Here is a 17,034-nt window from a genome sequence, read left to right as displayed (position 1 = left end):
GGACATTAGGCCACTTTTGGTATTTTGATATTTTGTATTTTGTAAACTTCTGTAATGAATATTATAAACTCATGTAATTATGCTTTTGATGTAATTATCTATAAACTATGTTCAGTAATAAATGTGAGCATTTCTCATTGAATTGAGTGTGATATGAAAGGAATTTAATTTTGAGATACTGAAGTGATTTGAGAAATTGTTGAAAATATATTGGTGGTTGGCTGAGATTGAAATTATGATTATATTGGAAGTGTTTTTAACAGATTCAGAAGAACTGTTTTTCCAATTTACAGCCGGCACTTTGCTGGATTTTCTATAAAATTTACAGAAAATTCAAATTAATCAAAAATTATAAATAAATGAGTAAAAAAAAAAGGGGTAAATTGAATTGAAATATGATTTAGTGCTCCGGCACACTGTGTGGCATATCTTGCTTGGTTACACTGTAGACGGGTAAGAGGTGTCACACCTCCAGTGTCTGCTCACGTTGTCGATATCTCTCCTCCAGCATCAGCTCGCATTGTCAATTTCTCTCCTCCATTGTAGCCAAACTATCCTTGAGTGTTGCAACAGTCTGATGCAATTGTTGAATCTCTTCCTCCATTGCCTCCGACTGAGCACGATAGGATGCAGTAGAAGATGATCCATGTGATGAGCGAGGGTAGAAAATTGATGCTTGGGATCCAATGCCATAAACCCTGTTATTCTCTCCCCCCCCCCCCCCCCCCTAACATGATAATATAGTGTGACCTCATCTATAGTTGGAGGGTCACTGCACCCCTTTTGTGGTTGAGATAACTGCTCCTTAAGCACTAAAAATGCATCCTGCATAAGTCAATACACATATTTTAAATTCATTTTCCTTGGCAATTGAATAAAAAAACTCACTTATTCATTTTTTTGGTATAATTGAAAGACATAAAATACTTGTTCACTTACCTTAATTGATTGTGCTCGTGCATCAACCATATCGGAGGTGCCCTTCCTAGTGTGGGTCTTATGGAAAAGTTCACAAGGAAAAGGTCTTCGGCCAAGCTGGGCTTCCTGAAAAGATATAATGATTTTAGCGATGTTTATAATAATGATCGATTATTTACTACTAATATATAGACACACAATAACAAAGCTAGTAAATATGAAATCATTACCATTCTATCTGCGTGAGTAACATTTGAAACTGAACCCCCTGTGTGTCTAGAGATGCCTGCCCTAACTCCCCTTATCTCACTATAGCGGTTAGCAGTGAACTGATGCCTTTTGGTTTTAAACTCTGGGCTACTCTATGCCTCCTTCTATTTTTGCATTGTACTGTCAGGCACGATGACCTTGGATTTTCCTTTCCTGACCTTGCACATTAACGCCTTGTAGCACTCTGCAGCCTTATGCCTCTAAGCTTTATTTACGAGTGAAGTCAACTCTTGACAATCAAAGTATTTTTGTTGTAAAATAAATAAAAATTGAGACAGCTGTATTAGGATGATAATATTTAAAAAAAAAAATTGACAACATTTCCCTTTAATTTTGGACTATCCAGCCTAGTTATTAGGCATTAATTGCACCTGTTAAAAACACTTCATATATTCTCAATAACAAACAACATCCACCCCAACTACAACAACTCATAACAATATATATTTTCAACATCCTCAACACACAAGCTATACATAAAACATTTAAGCATTAATATACTTCAATTGTGTTCTTTTACATTAATTCACAAATTCTCATCACTTAAACAAAATTTGTTCGTAACTTTTTTTTTTTTTTGAGGTTTCATAAACTATGCAAATTAGTTATCTGATAGCTAATTATATTTAAATATTTATTTTATTACCTGAAATTCATCCCAGTAAAACTCTTTTGTCTTAGGTGTGATAATTTTCCAATAGTACCCCTCTAGGTCCATCCTCTCCTTGAAGATATTCTTCATATTCTTAGCACATTCCTCCGATGGATGTAACCTGTACACAAGAAAGACAGCAAACATATTAATTTTATTCAAATGTAGAAACATAGTACTGCAATTGCCAGTGATATGTAATACCAAATCATAGATAAAGTTAAGTAATTTTTAATACTTACGCGCCATTAATGAGCTTTATTCATTTCTTTCTTCCAAATATAGTGAGTGATAGGCTATCCATCAATCATATTGGTACTGCCTCAACTGAATGACCTTCATGACCAAAGGTCGATCTAATTGCAGGCTCAGAAGATGGGTAATCGATGGTGGCAGTGGAGGTAGAGGTATAGCTCGATGCTGTGTTGAAGCAGTAGACCCCTCCGGATCTAGTGTCGACCTCCCAGTGGATGATGAAGGAACCTGAGACTGACCCTATATAGATTGGTCTAGTTTATCATTGGGCTCTTCCCGCACACATAACTGCCTTGACTGTGAACTGCCCAACAAACCTCCCTAGTAACCATTGCCTCGCATCCTACATAAACAATTTTATTAATGAGTTAGCTTCGTTCAACTTATGATACATAATGCAAATGAAATTTTCGAATAGTTAGAATTTATACTTCAGGTTTAGAAATATAAATTCATTAAGAGAAATACCTAAATCTAATTATTATCACTATCATATACATAATCATATTCCTCATCACTTTCTGAGTCCAATTCAAGCTCTTCTTCATCTTCAACATCCTCTTCATCAATTCAACTAATACACCACTTTGATCATTCAAATATTTTTGTTGATCGTCATCATCATCAATTTGAATCAAACGGACTTCTATTTCATCTTCTAGAAATGGTTCTTCCCATGCAAGGGGGGTTGTCACATTCACTTGCTCAGGAAGATCAATAACAGATCTCGCTTTGATTTTAAACACGGCCCACCAATCATCCTTGTCACACTTTAAGCTTGGATATATGGAATAATTCACCTAAGCAGCTTGGATAGCGAGAACAAATGGTTCATACCTATTGAAATACCGTTTATGATTAATATCCACAAGTTTATATTTTGGATGAATCTTTGTTCCCACATTTGGTGTTGGATCAAACCAATCACATTTAAACAATACAGTTCTTTTGATTGGTAATCCAGGGTACTCCAATCGTAGCACTTCAATTAATTGTCCATAGTAGTCACTTTCATTCGTACTGTAATTAGTCCCCTTTATACATACCCCATAATTTGTCATTACCCTATGCGAACCATGACTTTTAGTGTGAAATCTATAACCATTAACTACATAACCATTGTAGGACATAACACTTCTTAATGGACCCTTTGATAGATCCTTTAAGAACTGGCTTCATATATTGTTGGAGGGATTGTGAACATATTTATTGAACCACTTATCAAATTCACGCTCTAGTTTCTCATTAATTTATTTATCATTGATATTTGGATTTGTCGTGTGTAACTCATTAACAAAAATACTACACACAATGAAAGCACTCAATTACATGTTTGGAATAAATAATGGCATTGCAACAATTATAATAATTGAATATTAGAAAAACTTACTCAATGTATGGTTTAACTTCTATACAATTCAACAAGATGTACATTTGTGCTGCTTGAAATTCTTATTCTGTGAGATATCTAACCTTTCCTTTTCCTAGTGGCCTACTGAAATGAGTGAAAATTGATAGATTCCCTAGATGTTCATCCATATGTTTGACTATATCATCATTGCGTGGAACCTTTTGATGCCTTGTATTGACATGGGGTTCAAAATAATGAGCGCAGAATGACGATGTTTCTTCAACTAAGTGTGCATTGCATATGGAACCTTTCACTTTGCCTTTATCTTTGACATTATTTTTTAACTTCCTAAGGTACCTATACCATTTACTATTTGGTCACAATAAGGTTTTATTTCTCCATGTAATGCTAGTATACAATAATACATTAAACTAGTTACCTCTCAAATGGATACATCCACTAATATTGCACTAGACCAGCAATCCATGCTTCATAAGCCAAATGCACTGGGAGATGTTCCATGGAGTTAAAGAAACTTGGAGGGAATATACGCTCTAGTTTACATAATATTATAGGAATCTCTTCATTGAGTTGTAACATGTCTTCTTCTCTGAGTGTTGTTGAAGTTAACTCTCTAAAGAAATTGCTCAATTCGGTCAATGCTTGCCACACATTTTTTGGAAGTAATTCCCTAAATGCTATTGGGAGTAATCTCTGCATAAAGACATGACAATCATGGCTTTTCATCCCAAACAACTTTAGTTTTCACATGTCTATACACCTACCCATGTTTGACACATAACCATCTGGGAATCTAAGATTTTTAAGCCATTCACACAACACTACTTTTGATTGTTTGTCTAATGTGTAACATGCTTTAGGATACTTTCTTGTTGCCATATCCCTCTCTAACTCAGGTCGGTGGTAAAAATATTTCAAATCTTCCCTTGATTTTGCATTGTCCTTTGTCTTCCCTTCAACATTCATCACAGTATTAAAAATATTTTCAAATACATTTTTCCCTATATGCATGACATCCAGGTTGTAGCAAAGCATGTTAGTACTCCAATATGGCAAACCCCAAAAAATGCTCCATTTCTTCCAAACTGTATTTTTGCTTTGCGACTATTATTCTCATTTGCAACCATATCTATGGCATACATTAATCCTAGATGTTCTATTTGTTCTAAAATGTCCTCACCAGGTAGAATGGGGGGAGCACATTTTTTAACTGTCTTGTTCTTTCTAAAAGCAATTTTATTCCGTCTGAAAGGATGGTTAGCTGGTAAGAATTTATGGTGATTGTTAAACCATGATTGTTTACCAACCTTTATCAATGTGAATGCATCTGAATCTTCCCTGCAATATGGATAAGCAGTCTTGCCGGCTGTGCTCCAACTGGACAATATTGAATATGTAGGAAAATCACTTATTGTCCATAATAACACAACCCTCATATTAAAATTATTCTTCTTTGATGCATCATATGTCTCAACTCTAACTTCAGACAACTATTTCAACTCTGCCATAAGGGGATGTAAGTGCACATCCAATTTGTCTTTTAGGTTTCTCGGACTAGGAACTATTACATTAGGAACATATACTCATCCTTCATATATAACCAAGGAGGCAAATTGTAAAGAGTGACAATGACTGGCCAAGATGAATATTGTTGTCCAGACTGACCGAATGGTTGAAACCCATAGGTACGCAGTCCTAGTCTTACATTTCAAACCTTAGCAACAAATGAAGGATGTGTCTTATTAAAATGCTTCCATGCAATTACATCTGAACAATGACACATTACACTATCTTCAGTCTCATGCTCAGCATGCCATCTCATTCTTTTGCTGTTGCATTTGAAGCATATAATCTTTGCAATATCTATGTGAGGGGTAAGTAGTACATTTTCTTATATGGGACATTGGTTTTAAAATTAGAAGAGCCTCGACTACGTCATTTGAATCGCGGATGGCCACAAAATTTGCAATTTGTTAACTCACTATCTTCAGCCCAATATAACATACATCCATTAATACAATAATGAATCTTCTCAACAAATAGGCCCAATGCTTGGATCAACTTCTTTGTACTATAAAAGTTTTCAGTCATTAAATTATCACCTGGTAACACCTCCTTCATAAGTTGATAGATGTCATCAAGACACCTTTCTGACAAATGATGTTCTGCCTTGGTGTTCAACATCCTTGCAACAACTGAGAGTTACGAATGGGTTTCACAACCTGGCCACACCTCTTAATTAGCAGCTTGTAACATGTCATACAATATTTGAGCTGATGGATTTGAAGGTTCCTCCATTATATCCCAAAAGAAACTAGGACCTGCTGCATCTATTACCATTTGCTCATATGTATTACTTTTGCTACTATCAACCTCTTGAACTGGCTCTTCTATCATAACATTTATGTTTTGACCATCAATATTACTTGTGTGAGGTTCCCCATGTAGAATCCATTTATAATAATATGGCACGAATCTATGCTTCATCAAATGTAACCTAATTGTATTCTCATTAGCATAGTTACAATTCTGACAATTTCGATGATTATATGGACACTTCAGCTTATCCCCATCCATCCACTCTGGATGTTGCTTAGCAAATGTTATGAATTGTTCAATACCTTGTATGAACTCTAAGGTCAGTAGGCCATCTTTTAACCTAGCATACATCCATCTCCGATCTGATTCCGTTTTGCTAATACCCGTGCAATAATTAAGTGAATATTAAGTTTGTTCATATCCCCAATCATGCGTTGAATGGTAAGACCGTAACCTAATCAGAATTGCACCGTCTCTACCAATAATAGACAGATAATGACTTGCCATATATTATGTGACAAATTTGATGAAAGAAGCTATTAGGATATATACAAAATCTAGAATAATCTCTAATAATTGTAACACCCCTAAGTTCGATAGTGCGTTCTACTGCTCCGGTGACCAGTGTTGTCCGGACAGCTAGGATGCCTAGAACTACACTTCAATATGAGTGAGGAGACATAAAATAATGAAATACAAGAAAATAAAATACAAGAAAAACAAAGGAAAAATAATAGTAAAGAAATGTGATCAAGTTAAGCGAGCCGGGAAACCTAGCGATGGGTGACCGCACCGGGAAGTCACGGCGTGGACCGTTGACTAGCTCTCGGATCATGGAAACCCTGGAAAACATTTTTAGGACTTAAATAGACCCTTGTTGAAGAATAAATATCATTAGAAAGATCAAAGAAAAATTAAATAATTAGTACAAAGAAAAGTGAGAAATCGAAAAACAGACAAAATACGGTGTTACCGAAAAATCGGGAACGTAACCCGAACAGGGGCATTATGGTCATTTGACACCCCGAATTGTCTTTTGACCTAAATGTCCATTAAAAATAAATAGTATTACACTTAGAAAATAAAATGAAAAATTAATTTGGTGGTACCTAAAGTAAATAGCTAAAATCATGGGTTAATGTGGGATTAAGTGAAAGTTTAACTTATAAAATGATTTAATTTTTTAGTGGACCACTAAGGGAATTAATTAAACACATAGTGGGACATGTGTACACTTAAAATGCAGCTGAATAATTCAGCTTCCTCATTTGCATTCAACATTGCCGTGAATGAGGTGAGAGGAAACTCCATAGCCATTTTTCATGCAAGCTTTCTTAACCTCCCATTTTCAACTCCAATCCTTTAAGTTCCTTCACAAAAAATGGTCTACACATCACAAGGAAGATATTGATACCAATTTTGAGAAGTTTGGTGAAGGTTTAGCAAGTTACAATTAAAGGTAAGTTTGCATTTTTGAGGATTTTCTTGTTAAACTTTATGTTTATGTTATGGGTGTTAGTTTTGTGAAGGAAATTTTGAAGTTTAAATAGTTATTAAGATAGCCAATTTTGGACAGCCATGGGGTCACACATTTGATGATTTATTATGCATATAATTGATGAGAAATAATGTTGATCATGGTAAATTAATATCCTAATGAATTGTTTCACATATATATGGTGATTTTGGCACTTGGATGAGAATTGATGGATTGTAGGGCAATTTGATGTTGAAGGACAAATTTCGGCAGCCTTGGGGACACTTGAATAAATGTGTATATTCATGGGAGTGTTGGCAGAATTGTGGCATTAAGGAATGAAGGATATGTGTATGAAATTTTTGTGTAAAGTGTATGTGAAAATTAGTGGTGTTTAGGTGTGTATGTGATGGTATTGAGATATTGTAAATGTGAATTATATTTGGTGTGTTGAGGGTAATGGTAATCTGCCCAAAAGTCATGTTGATGTAATGTAGAAAATGCTTTTGGTAATGTACCAAAACAGATTGGTAAGTAAGTAAACAAATTGCAAAGGTAAATGTGTGTTTGAATTGGGAATTGAAAGACATATAGAGGGCAGTGTATATTTTAGCCTATAACCTTGAATGTGTAACCTCAATTGGTATGAGACCAATTTGAGGTGAAACTAGGCACAAAATGTGCCAACTTTCATTGAGAAACCATACCAAAATTCTGCTTGCAAGGTGACCTAAGAAAATGACCAATTCGGATTAGGTACACTTGAGACCTAAAAACTGACCATTTGGGCAGCAGTGAGTATTTAGGCCATAACTCACTCAAAACAGGTCTAATTGACCTGAAATTTTAACCATGGATAGTTAAGACCCATACCTACAAGTCTTATGAAGACACCAAAACCCAGAAATGACCAGAAGCAAGTCAAAAAGCTTGCACAAGTTCGGGTCCAAAAACTGGCCGAACCAGAATTGACCAATTTGACCTAAAAATGACCTAATTTGATACCAATTGACCAGCAAGAGTGTAATGACCATAACTTGGTCTACTTAACTCGGATTGACCTGAAATTTTGCCCCGCGTGCAATAAGACCTAGATCTACAAGTTTGTAGTTTTGACCGAGACCCGAAAACCGAGGGAACTAGATCGTCCGGTTAGGTCAAACCAGTATCCCGGAATCCAGCAATTTGCACTAAAATGCACTAAACAAGGAAATGACTTTGGTAAAACGTACCAAACCTAAAACCCTATCGAATGTGACATATTAACGACACTAAGACCTAATTTACCTAAAACGCAATGAGGGTTGGTATATTAGGTGATTAAGTGAATAATTGAGTTCAGTGCATTATTTACCAAACACCATCGATAGAGACAGTTTAATTTAGCACTGAAACACTTCAAATTGTGTTTCTCAGTTAACAAGGACTCAGCAAAAGGGAAGGAAACACTGAGTCCAGATCAGGGAGACAGTCATCAGAGGTTTGTGCACAACTAGTTTTTAACTGATTTTGTTTTGAATATTTCATATGATTAAATGACATATTTTTCTTATGTATTATGTTTAACAAGCATTGGATTTAATTCAATGATTATTGAAAATTGTTATAGTATGTATGAATTTAGCTTTGTGAAATGGTATTTCCACAAGTATTAAGCATTGTTATGGATTGAATAAATTATGTTTTGGAAAATTGTGATAGAACATGTTTTGAATTGTGATGGTAATTTTCATGGAAAAATGCAAATGTATGATTTGAATTGTGATGAGCATAAAAATTATTGGATATTGGAATTGATTTTGAATCGAATTGTATTGTGATTTATGCTCACTAAAAGGATTGTGATATTGTTTTATATCTCACTATAGATGCTTGACTAGGTGATTACCCGTCTCTCTCATTTGTTGAGAAGACAATGGAGTTAGTTGTGTTTTGATTACCATGGTACGTGCAATGTGCTTAGATTTTCCTCTTATTTGAGGTTAGATCTAAGTTTATTTTATCGTTATGGCCCTCATGAAGATGCATTATTGTGATGGTACTGTGCACGATGATTCGACCTTCCCGACCATAGGGAGTTAGAATCAGATTCGACCTCCCCGACCATAGGGAGTTAGAATCACATCGAATATGGCCCTTTCGGATTAGTCTTGCATAGTTAGTGAGATAAAGATTGATTTTTGAGATACATAAAGACTTTTGAGATACAATATGATTTTTGAGATACATAATGACTTTTGAGATAAAGATTGATTTTTGAGATACATAATGACTTTTGAGATACAATATGATTTTTGAGATACATAATGACTTTTGAGATACAATATGATATTTGAGATACATAATGATTTTTGAGATACAGAATGGCTTTTGAATGGTAAGGAATGGTGATTTTAATTATGCTTTTATGTATAATTGATTTTGTTGGAATTACTTAAATGGATAGTCAAGATATGATAAATTGAATTTTGTGCTCCAAGTCATTTATACAAATGATTTACATTATTGGCAATGAGTATTTTGAGTTGTGAAATTTGATCAAGATTCGATTCTCAAATTATTTATCAGAAATTTGTCAATGTATATTGTACTATGTTTTAAATTATAGTTGTGCACCACTGAGTTCACCACTCAGCGATAGCTTTGTATGCTGTCGCAGGTAAGAAGAGCATAGAGCAGTAAGTAAATTTCGTTGAAGATATATTCGGATAAGCTCCAGGTATATCATAGGTATACCCATGTACATAGGTTTTGATGTAAGCATGTAATAATATGTATGTAAATTATTTGAGCAGTTGTATATAAAACTCTTGTAAAATATTTTGGTATGTAATCAAATGTAAATTATTGTAAATGTAAATTTGGAATTTCAATTATCTGAATAGTTTGTAATATAAATTTTGAGTCTTGAAATGAATGAGATATTTCTTTATTATGGGATTAGTTCGAAAATGAATTGATTGTGTATTGAGAATTGAATTGTGAATTGAATTGAAGTTACTGAAGTTGTATTTGAGAAAACATATTGGGAGCATTTTTCTTTTGCAGGATTGAAGAACTGTTTTCTCAAAATACAGCCGGCACTTTGCCGAAATTTTAAAAAAAATTTTATAACACCAGATTTTAATCGATGATTTAAATTGCACGAAATTGTTTTAAAATCCCTTGTAGTATATCTAATGGGTTATCGGTAGGCGAAGTACGGTAATTCATTAGGTGTACTACGGGATCATGTTACATCTTACAGAGGAGTAGGGTGTGACAATAATAAATAAATATGGCAGAGTATCCCCTCAAAAATGGATATGCATGCATCTACAAATTAAAATAGCAAATGTAAACATTCATAAACTAACTTTTTTTTTTTGCAGTATTTATTAGTTACTTGTGTGATACTGAAAGCAAGGAACAAAATAACGAGAGACGGAGATCAAAAGACAATGACATAGACTGTAGTTCCAAAAAAAAAAAGAAATTCTATCAGTAAATATTTTAAGAACATAAAAAAGTAATTAAAAAAGTAAAAATAATAAAATTAATTATATATATAATTAGTATTAAAATTATATATATATATATATAAGTCGGCATTAAATTTTTATATTAAATCATTGTATAAAATTTAACACCCAACAGTAAATGAATAAATAAACAAATAATTCCATTTAAAAAGCCACTTTGTTCTCTCACAAGTTCAACCGAATATGTCCACAAAGCCACTTTGAAATCTTGTAACTCTTGAATTAAACTTAATCAAATCAATTTCTTCATTCCATATAGATTTCTTGTTCATATGTTGTATATCATTCCCCCTTAAGAAAGTCATGTATAAAATTTAGTAATAAGCTTTTTATTATTTGAAATTAAGGCTCACAATTCCATGTATATTGCCTCTGCTCTCACATTGACACGAATTCAATTTCCAAGCCAACAAATTAAATAAATAAATAAATAAGAGTAAGGAAAAAAAAAAAGATACTACCTGATGGTCCAGATTTTGGAAAACAAAGCTTTTAGGCCTTTTCTCATACAATGCTCCACCGGTTGGCTGTAAAAGACCAGCCACAATCTATCTAATTCACAACACAGATTCCCATCATTACTTTACTCCAAATGCACAATTTATATCACTTAAAATATTATCATGAATACTAAACCCAAAATAAAAAACAACGGTTACGTCAAAAGAGTTTCAATTCTTCTCAATCATTAACCCCATGTGTCAATGAAAAGCAAAACCATAGTTAGTCTAATTAACTCCCATTTTCAATTATAAGTCAATTGATTAGCTAATTGCTTAAGTAAACCCACCATCAACTACACAGAAATCATTTAATGTATAACTCAGGAGTTTCAAACCAAAAGCTACATATAAAAATGAAATTTTTACTTGAACAACAAAGACATAGGGAAATTCTCAAAAGCCAATATAATTTTATTCCCCAATATATGATTTTTTTTTTCAATCTTATTCCCCAATGTATAATTTTTTTTTTAAATGAAAAGTGATATTTAACATAATTATTTTCTATTGACTGTCAAATCATTTTCTCTCCTTGATGGAAGCCTGCTTTTTGTATAAATCATTTGTTTAACTTATTCTTAAAAGACAATATTGTAAGTAGTTACCAAAACCTAATTATGTACAAAATCAATAGGTAAAACCCCCCATGACTTTCCAAATTAATAGATGGTTATTATCATTAATCATTAAAATTTGGGAAGTAGTACTAGAACTAATTAAAAAAATAAACTAAATGGAGTCTAACAGAGTAAATGAAATTAATTGAGGGAATATACATCATATTAGATCTCAGAATGTGTAGCCAAGGCTTAGATAGTGATCCCAAAATATGTTAAAGCCTATCCTTATTATTTAAAGGAAAACCCTACCTACATATAATTCAATTTTTCATGAAATACTATTTAATTAAATGGTAACTGATAAAATATTAAACCTAAAATTGCAAATAGTATAAACTGACTTCAATTAGAGAACTGTTAATAGTTAGCAGCCATAGCATAGCCAATTAATATAAAACTTGAAGCGCACACCACACACAAAAAAAAAGGATAAAATTAATTTGGCTAATTTAATTATTTAAATTTGCATAATGAAAGCTAAATCAATAAACAAAACTTAAATTAGCTAACTACTGACCACATACTGAAATTCCAAAGCAGAAAACAAAATTCAATTAAAGTACAACAAAAACATTTTTATACCAAATAGGGAAAACAATAGAAACAGCATTTAAACCCTAAATTATACCTTAGGAAAGGGAAACTTCAAAAAAAAAAAAAGCGCTAAACAATGGCACCTACCAGTAGAAGAAAATGAAAATTGCTAAGAACCCTCAAGAAAAATTCTAAAGTCCAACCCTTTACCAACACGGTAATGCCAGATAGCATCTGCAAAGAATGGGCATTGGAATTAGATAAGATTGAAAGAAGAAATTAGGGAAGAAATGAGCAATTACTTCTTAAAGAATCAAAATTATGAGCAATAATAAGAAGAATTAACACTTGAAAAGAAGATTATAATGGTAAACAAAAAGGCATACTAGGAATAAAAAAAAAAAAAGAGAAAGCGAGAAAAAAAAAATGAGACAGTACACCTAACGACAGTCTTTAAGTCAAAATTTCTGAGACAAAATGAGAATAAAAAAAAAAAACTAATTACCTGAGAATGAGAGTAATTTAGTGGAGAGGATAATTACTGAAAAGAGACTAAAAAGAGAATGAGAGTAATTTAGTGGAAAGGCATGCCAAAAACCCTTTGAAATTCAAGAAACAGTGCTCGTAGCTTATCCAAGCTGGGTCTCTTTCCTTCACTGCTCTCAAATCATCCTTCACTGCACTGATGATGTCTTGACTCTCTTAAAGACCATAAAAACATGATCAGAGAAACTCCTTTACAATTGAGAGCAACCAAGAGTGTGCGGCTTTTCTCCTTCGCGAATGAAATAGAGAGCCAGAGAGTCAGAGCGAGAGAGGGTAGGTGAGAAAGCAAGAAATCATTCAATTTAGTTCAAATCCAACAGCCCCTTGAAAAAAATAAATTAAAAAAAAAGTCTAAAAATATTTGTTTTATTTTAATTTAATTTTGAATTAATTCACAAAAAATATTTTAATATTTTTTTATCTTTAATGTTTAGGGTAAAGAAATTAATCAATGAAAATGTTTTTATGATTAAATGAAACATTAAATTATTTTTAAAGAAATACATTAATTTTTGAAATTAAAATAAATTAATTGCTAAATATAATTAGATGCACGTTAATTTTTAAAACAACAATAAATTGATTTCTAACTATAACTAAATGAAATAGAAACTGATAAAACTCAATTTCGAATTTCCCTTTAAAATTTAATAGATAAAATAATAATATATTAATTTTCAAACTAAAATCAATTGGTTTCAAAATATAATAAAGAGAATTATAAACCAATCAAAATCAGTTTCAAAATATAATAAAGAGAATTATAAACCAATCAAAATCAGTTTCTAATTGGAATTTATAATTCATAAAATATCTAATCATATTAAGTTTGAAATCGAAAGTAATCGGTTTCTAAATAAAATTACATAACACTTTAATTTTTGAAACCAAAAGCAATCAATTTCTAATATAAATAATGGAATTAGAAACTGATACAAATCCGTTCCTAATTCAAATATTTTGAAACTGATATAAATTGGTTTCTAAATATAAACAAGGGAAATAGAAACCAACTGAAATCAGTTTCTATTTTGACTTTAAAATTTCATAAATAAAATAGAAATTATTTTAATTTTGACATTGATATATATATCGGTTTCTAAATATAAATAGAAATGCCTTTATTTTGAAACCGAAAATAATCGGTTTCTAAATTAAGCTAATGGGTATTAGAAACCGATGCGAATCGATTTCTAATATAACAAAGGGAAATAGAAACCGACAATAATCGGTTTCTAAGTTTAGATAATTTTGAAACTGAAAACTATCGATTTCTAAATGTCAATTAAGCAATTAGAAACTGATATGTATTGGTTTCTATTTTGACTTTAAATAAACAAGGGAAATAGAAACCAACTGAAATCAGTTTCTATTTTGACTTTAAAATTTCATAAATAAAATAGAAATTATTTTAATTTTGACACTGATATATATCGGTTTCTAAATATAAATAGAAATGCCTTTATTTTGAAACCGAAAATAATCGGTTTCTAAATTAAGCTAATGGGTATTAGAAACCGATGCGAATCGATTTCTAATATGACAAAGGGAAATAGAAACCGACAATAATCGGTTTCTAAGTTTAGATAATTTTGAAACTGAAACCTATCGATTTCTAAATGTCAATTAAGCAATTAGAAACTGATATGTATTGGTTTCTATTTTGACTTTAAATTTTATAAATAAAATAGAAATTATATTAAATTTAAAATCTATACAAATCGGTTTCTAAAGATAAATAGAAAATACCTTTTTTTTGAAACCGAAAAAGATCGGTTTCTGAAGTAAACTAAATGGAATTAAAAACCAACGAGAATCGGTTTCTAATATGAAAAAGGGAAATAGAAACTAACAGTAATCAGTTTCTAAGTTTAGATTAATTTTGAAATCAAAATGCATCAGTTTCTGAAGTAAACTAAATGGAATTAAAAACCAACGAGAATCGGTTTCTAATATGACAATGGGAAATAGAAACTGACAGTAATCAGTTTCTAAGTTTAGATTAATTTTGAAATCAAAATCCATCGGTTTCTAAGTGTAAAAAGAAATTAGAAACCGATAACTATTGGTTTCTATTTTGACTTTAAAATTTAATAAACAAAATAGAAATTATATTAACTTTGAAACTGATATAAATCAGTTTCTAAATATAAATAGAAAATATTTTTATTTTGAAACCGAAAATAATCAGTTTTTAAATTAAACAAGGAATTAGAAACCGATTAGATTCGTTTTCTAATATGAGTTAAATAAAATATAACTAGTTTTGGGCCTTTAAATTAGAAATGGAACAAAATTCAGTTTCAGAAGTTGGTTTTCACTCGATTTCTAAACCAATGCTAAATTTGCTGCCAAATTATGGCTAGTAATTTAGAAACCGATATTTTTCCATTTCAAAATTCGATATCAAATTGGTTTCTGATATATTTAGCCTATTTTACTCAATGTCCGTTTCAAAAGTTGTTTCAAATTACAAACTGAAGTGATTTCGTTTCTAAATTTGGTTTTTGTTTTGATATATTTTTTGTAGTGCTAAAGCTTTCTGGGAAGGCTCAGTTGGTAAATTCTGCCACAAACTGAGGCCAAGTCATGCTATTTGTAATATCATTAAATTTACTCTAAAAGGTATTCATATAAATTACAAAATTAATTGTTTGTGAAATTGCTGAAGGAGTGGAAGTGTGAATAAAGGGCATTAGAACCTTGAATTTCAAAAATTATTTTTAAGGTTACATGCAACATACCAAGTGTCTTAAAATCTTAATCAATTTTGAATGCCCAATTGCATACTAAAACACATTTTAGCATGCATTAAAATTTTATTTGCCATTAAAGATTTCGAATTAATATTTAATTTAATTAAACCCTAACTAAAAGAGAGATTTTTAGGTACTAACCTCTTGATGCACAATTGAAGCCGCTTAGGATGTTTTTAGGACCCCAAATGTTGTCCCTCTAGTTTTTCCACCACAAGCACACATCAAAGATGTAATGGCAGCCCCTAAATTGGCTTTTTAAGCCTTGTCAACCAATTTTGAGATGGGGTTTATGCTTTGTGAAGGTTGTATGAATGTATTGGGTATTAGAAACACTTTCTAATAATTTAATTCAAGAGGAGATCATAGTTTTTCCCTTGAATTAATTGAGAAATTGAAGAGGAGAGGAAGAGAGCATGTTGCTGTCCAACATGAGAGAAAAGAGAGAGGTGGGCTGATTTTTCCTTTTAACTTTTCTTTATATACTTACGTCAAACCCTAACTCTCTTGCCATATCTCATTACAAGATCCCATCTTGTTATTATTTGATTTAATCCTATGAAGCTAAGTGTCAAGCTCTATTTAAATCTTGACATGTGGTCTTTCATCATAGAAAGACAAGTGCCAAGATCATATGGTGCCATGTGTCATCATCTCATGGTGCCACATTTCACCATGTGAAAAGACCAATTTGCCTTTACTTTGTTAATTTGAGTTATCAATCCAAAATTATAATTTCTCCTCTTTAAATAAATTTATATCAAATATAAATTAATTAATTAATTAATCTCAATTAATTAATTTCTCATAATTAAATTCATATTTAATCAAATTAAATACAAATTTAATTTATACTATACATCCAATAACCTAGATTTAGTTTCAAGTCATGCTAGAGACTTTGCAATCTTATTGCAAACCAAAGCTCTTTAATTAATTAATTAAACTCTTTAATTAATCAATTAAATCATATTTTAAATGGTGATTAGCTTGAGTAGATGTGTGACTTACTAGGCTCATTACTTATTGGTAATGAGAAATGATATTAACTCTTAATATCATTAAAACTCTTTCTTACTGTAAATGATTTCTCTAAATCATTTCAGGCATCTCATAGACCATGGTTATGAAGGAGAGGAAGCATGGTAATTGGTGCATTGGAGCATTGAATTTCAAAATTTTTCTTCTAGGGTTTCATGCATCATGCCACATCTCTTATGTGCCTAATTAATTTCAATGCTCAATTGCATATTAAAACACTTTTAATATGTATTAGGATCTTACATTTACC

The 17,034-nt window shown here is 31.7% G+C and overlaps 1 protein-coding gene across 11 annotated transcripts; it reads right to left on the bottom strand.

The window, feature by feature from the left end:
• Positions 1-218: 218 nt before the first annotated feature.
• On the bottom strand, positions 219-13,271 carry LOC110670479 (uncharacterized). Of its 11 annotated transcripts, none has more exons than XR_009144308.1 (8): positions 12,947-13,271; positions 12,589-12,675; positions 11,246-11,336; positions 2,083-2,438; positions 1,835-1,961; positions 1,149-1,417; positions 940-1,044; positions 219-825 (listed from the first exon to the last, which is right to left on the bottom strand). XR_009144308.1 is itself a non-coding variant. In XM_021832545.2 (3 exons), the coding sequence occupies exons 1-3, from the start codon at positions 1,149-1,151 to the stop codon at positions 511-513; spliced, it is 423 nt and encodes a 140-aa protein (XP_021688237.2). In that variant the 5' UTR covers positions 1,152-1,820; the 3' UTR covers positions 219-510. The 11 variants fall into 11 exon arrangements, 1 of the variants encoding a protein (XP_021688237.2); XR_009144309.1 differs by having other exon boundaries at positions 11,246-11,332; XR_009144314.1 differs by lacking the exon at positions 2,083-2,438.
• Between the last annotated feature and the right edge of the window lie 3,763 nt (positions 13,272-17,034).

Source organism: Hevea brasiliensis, chromosome 15 (assembly GCF_030052815.1).
Source record: "Hevea brasiliensis isolate MT/VB/25A 57/8 chromosome 15, ASM3005281v1, whole genome shotgun sequence".
NCBI lineage: Eukaryota > Viridiplantae > Streptophyta > Magnoliopsida > Malpighiales > Euphorbiaceae > Hevea > Hevea brasiliensis.
The sequence above is the reverse complement of the archived record's forward strand: the minus strand, read 5'-3'. Positions and strand labels throughout refer to the sequence as shown.

Coding starts and splice junctions, on each gene's coding strand:
- LOC110670479 (XM_021832545.2), bottom strand. Junction 826..939: donor CACGAGCACAATCAATTAAG/GTAAGTGAACAA, acceptor TGACTTATGCAG/GATGCATTTTTAGTGCTTAA.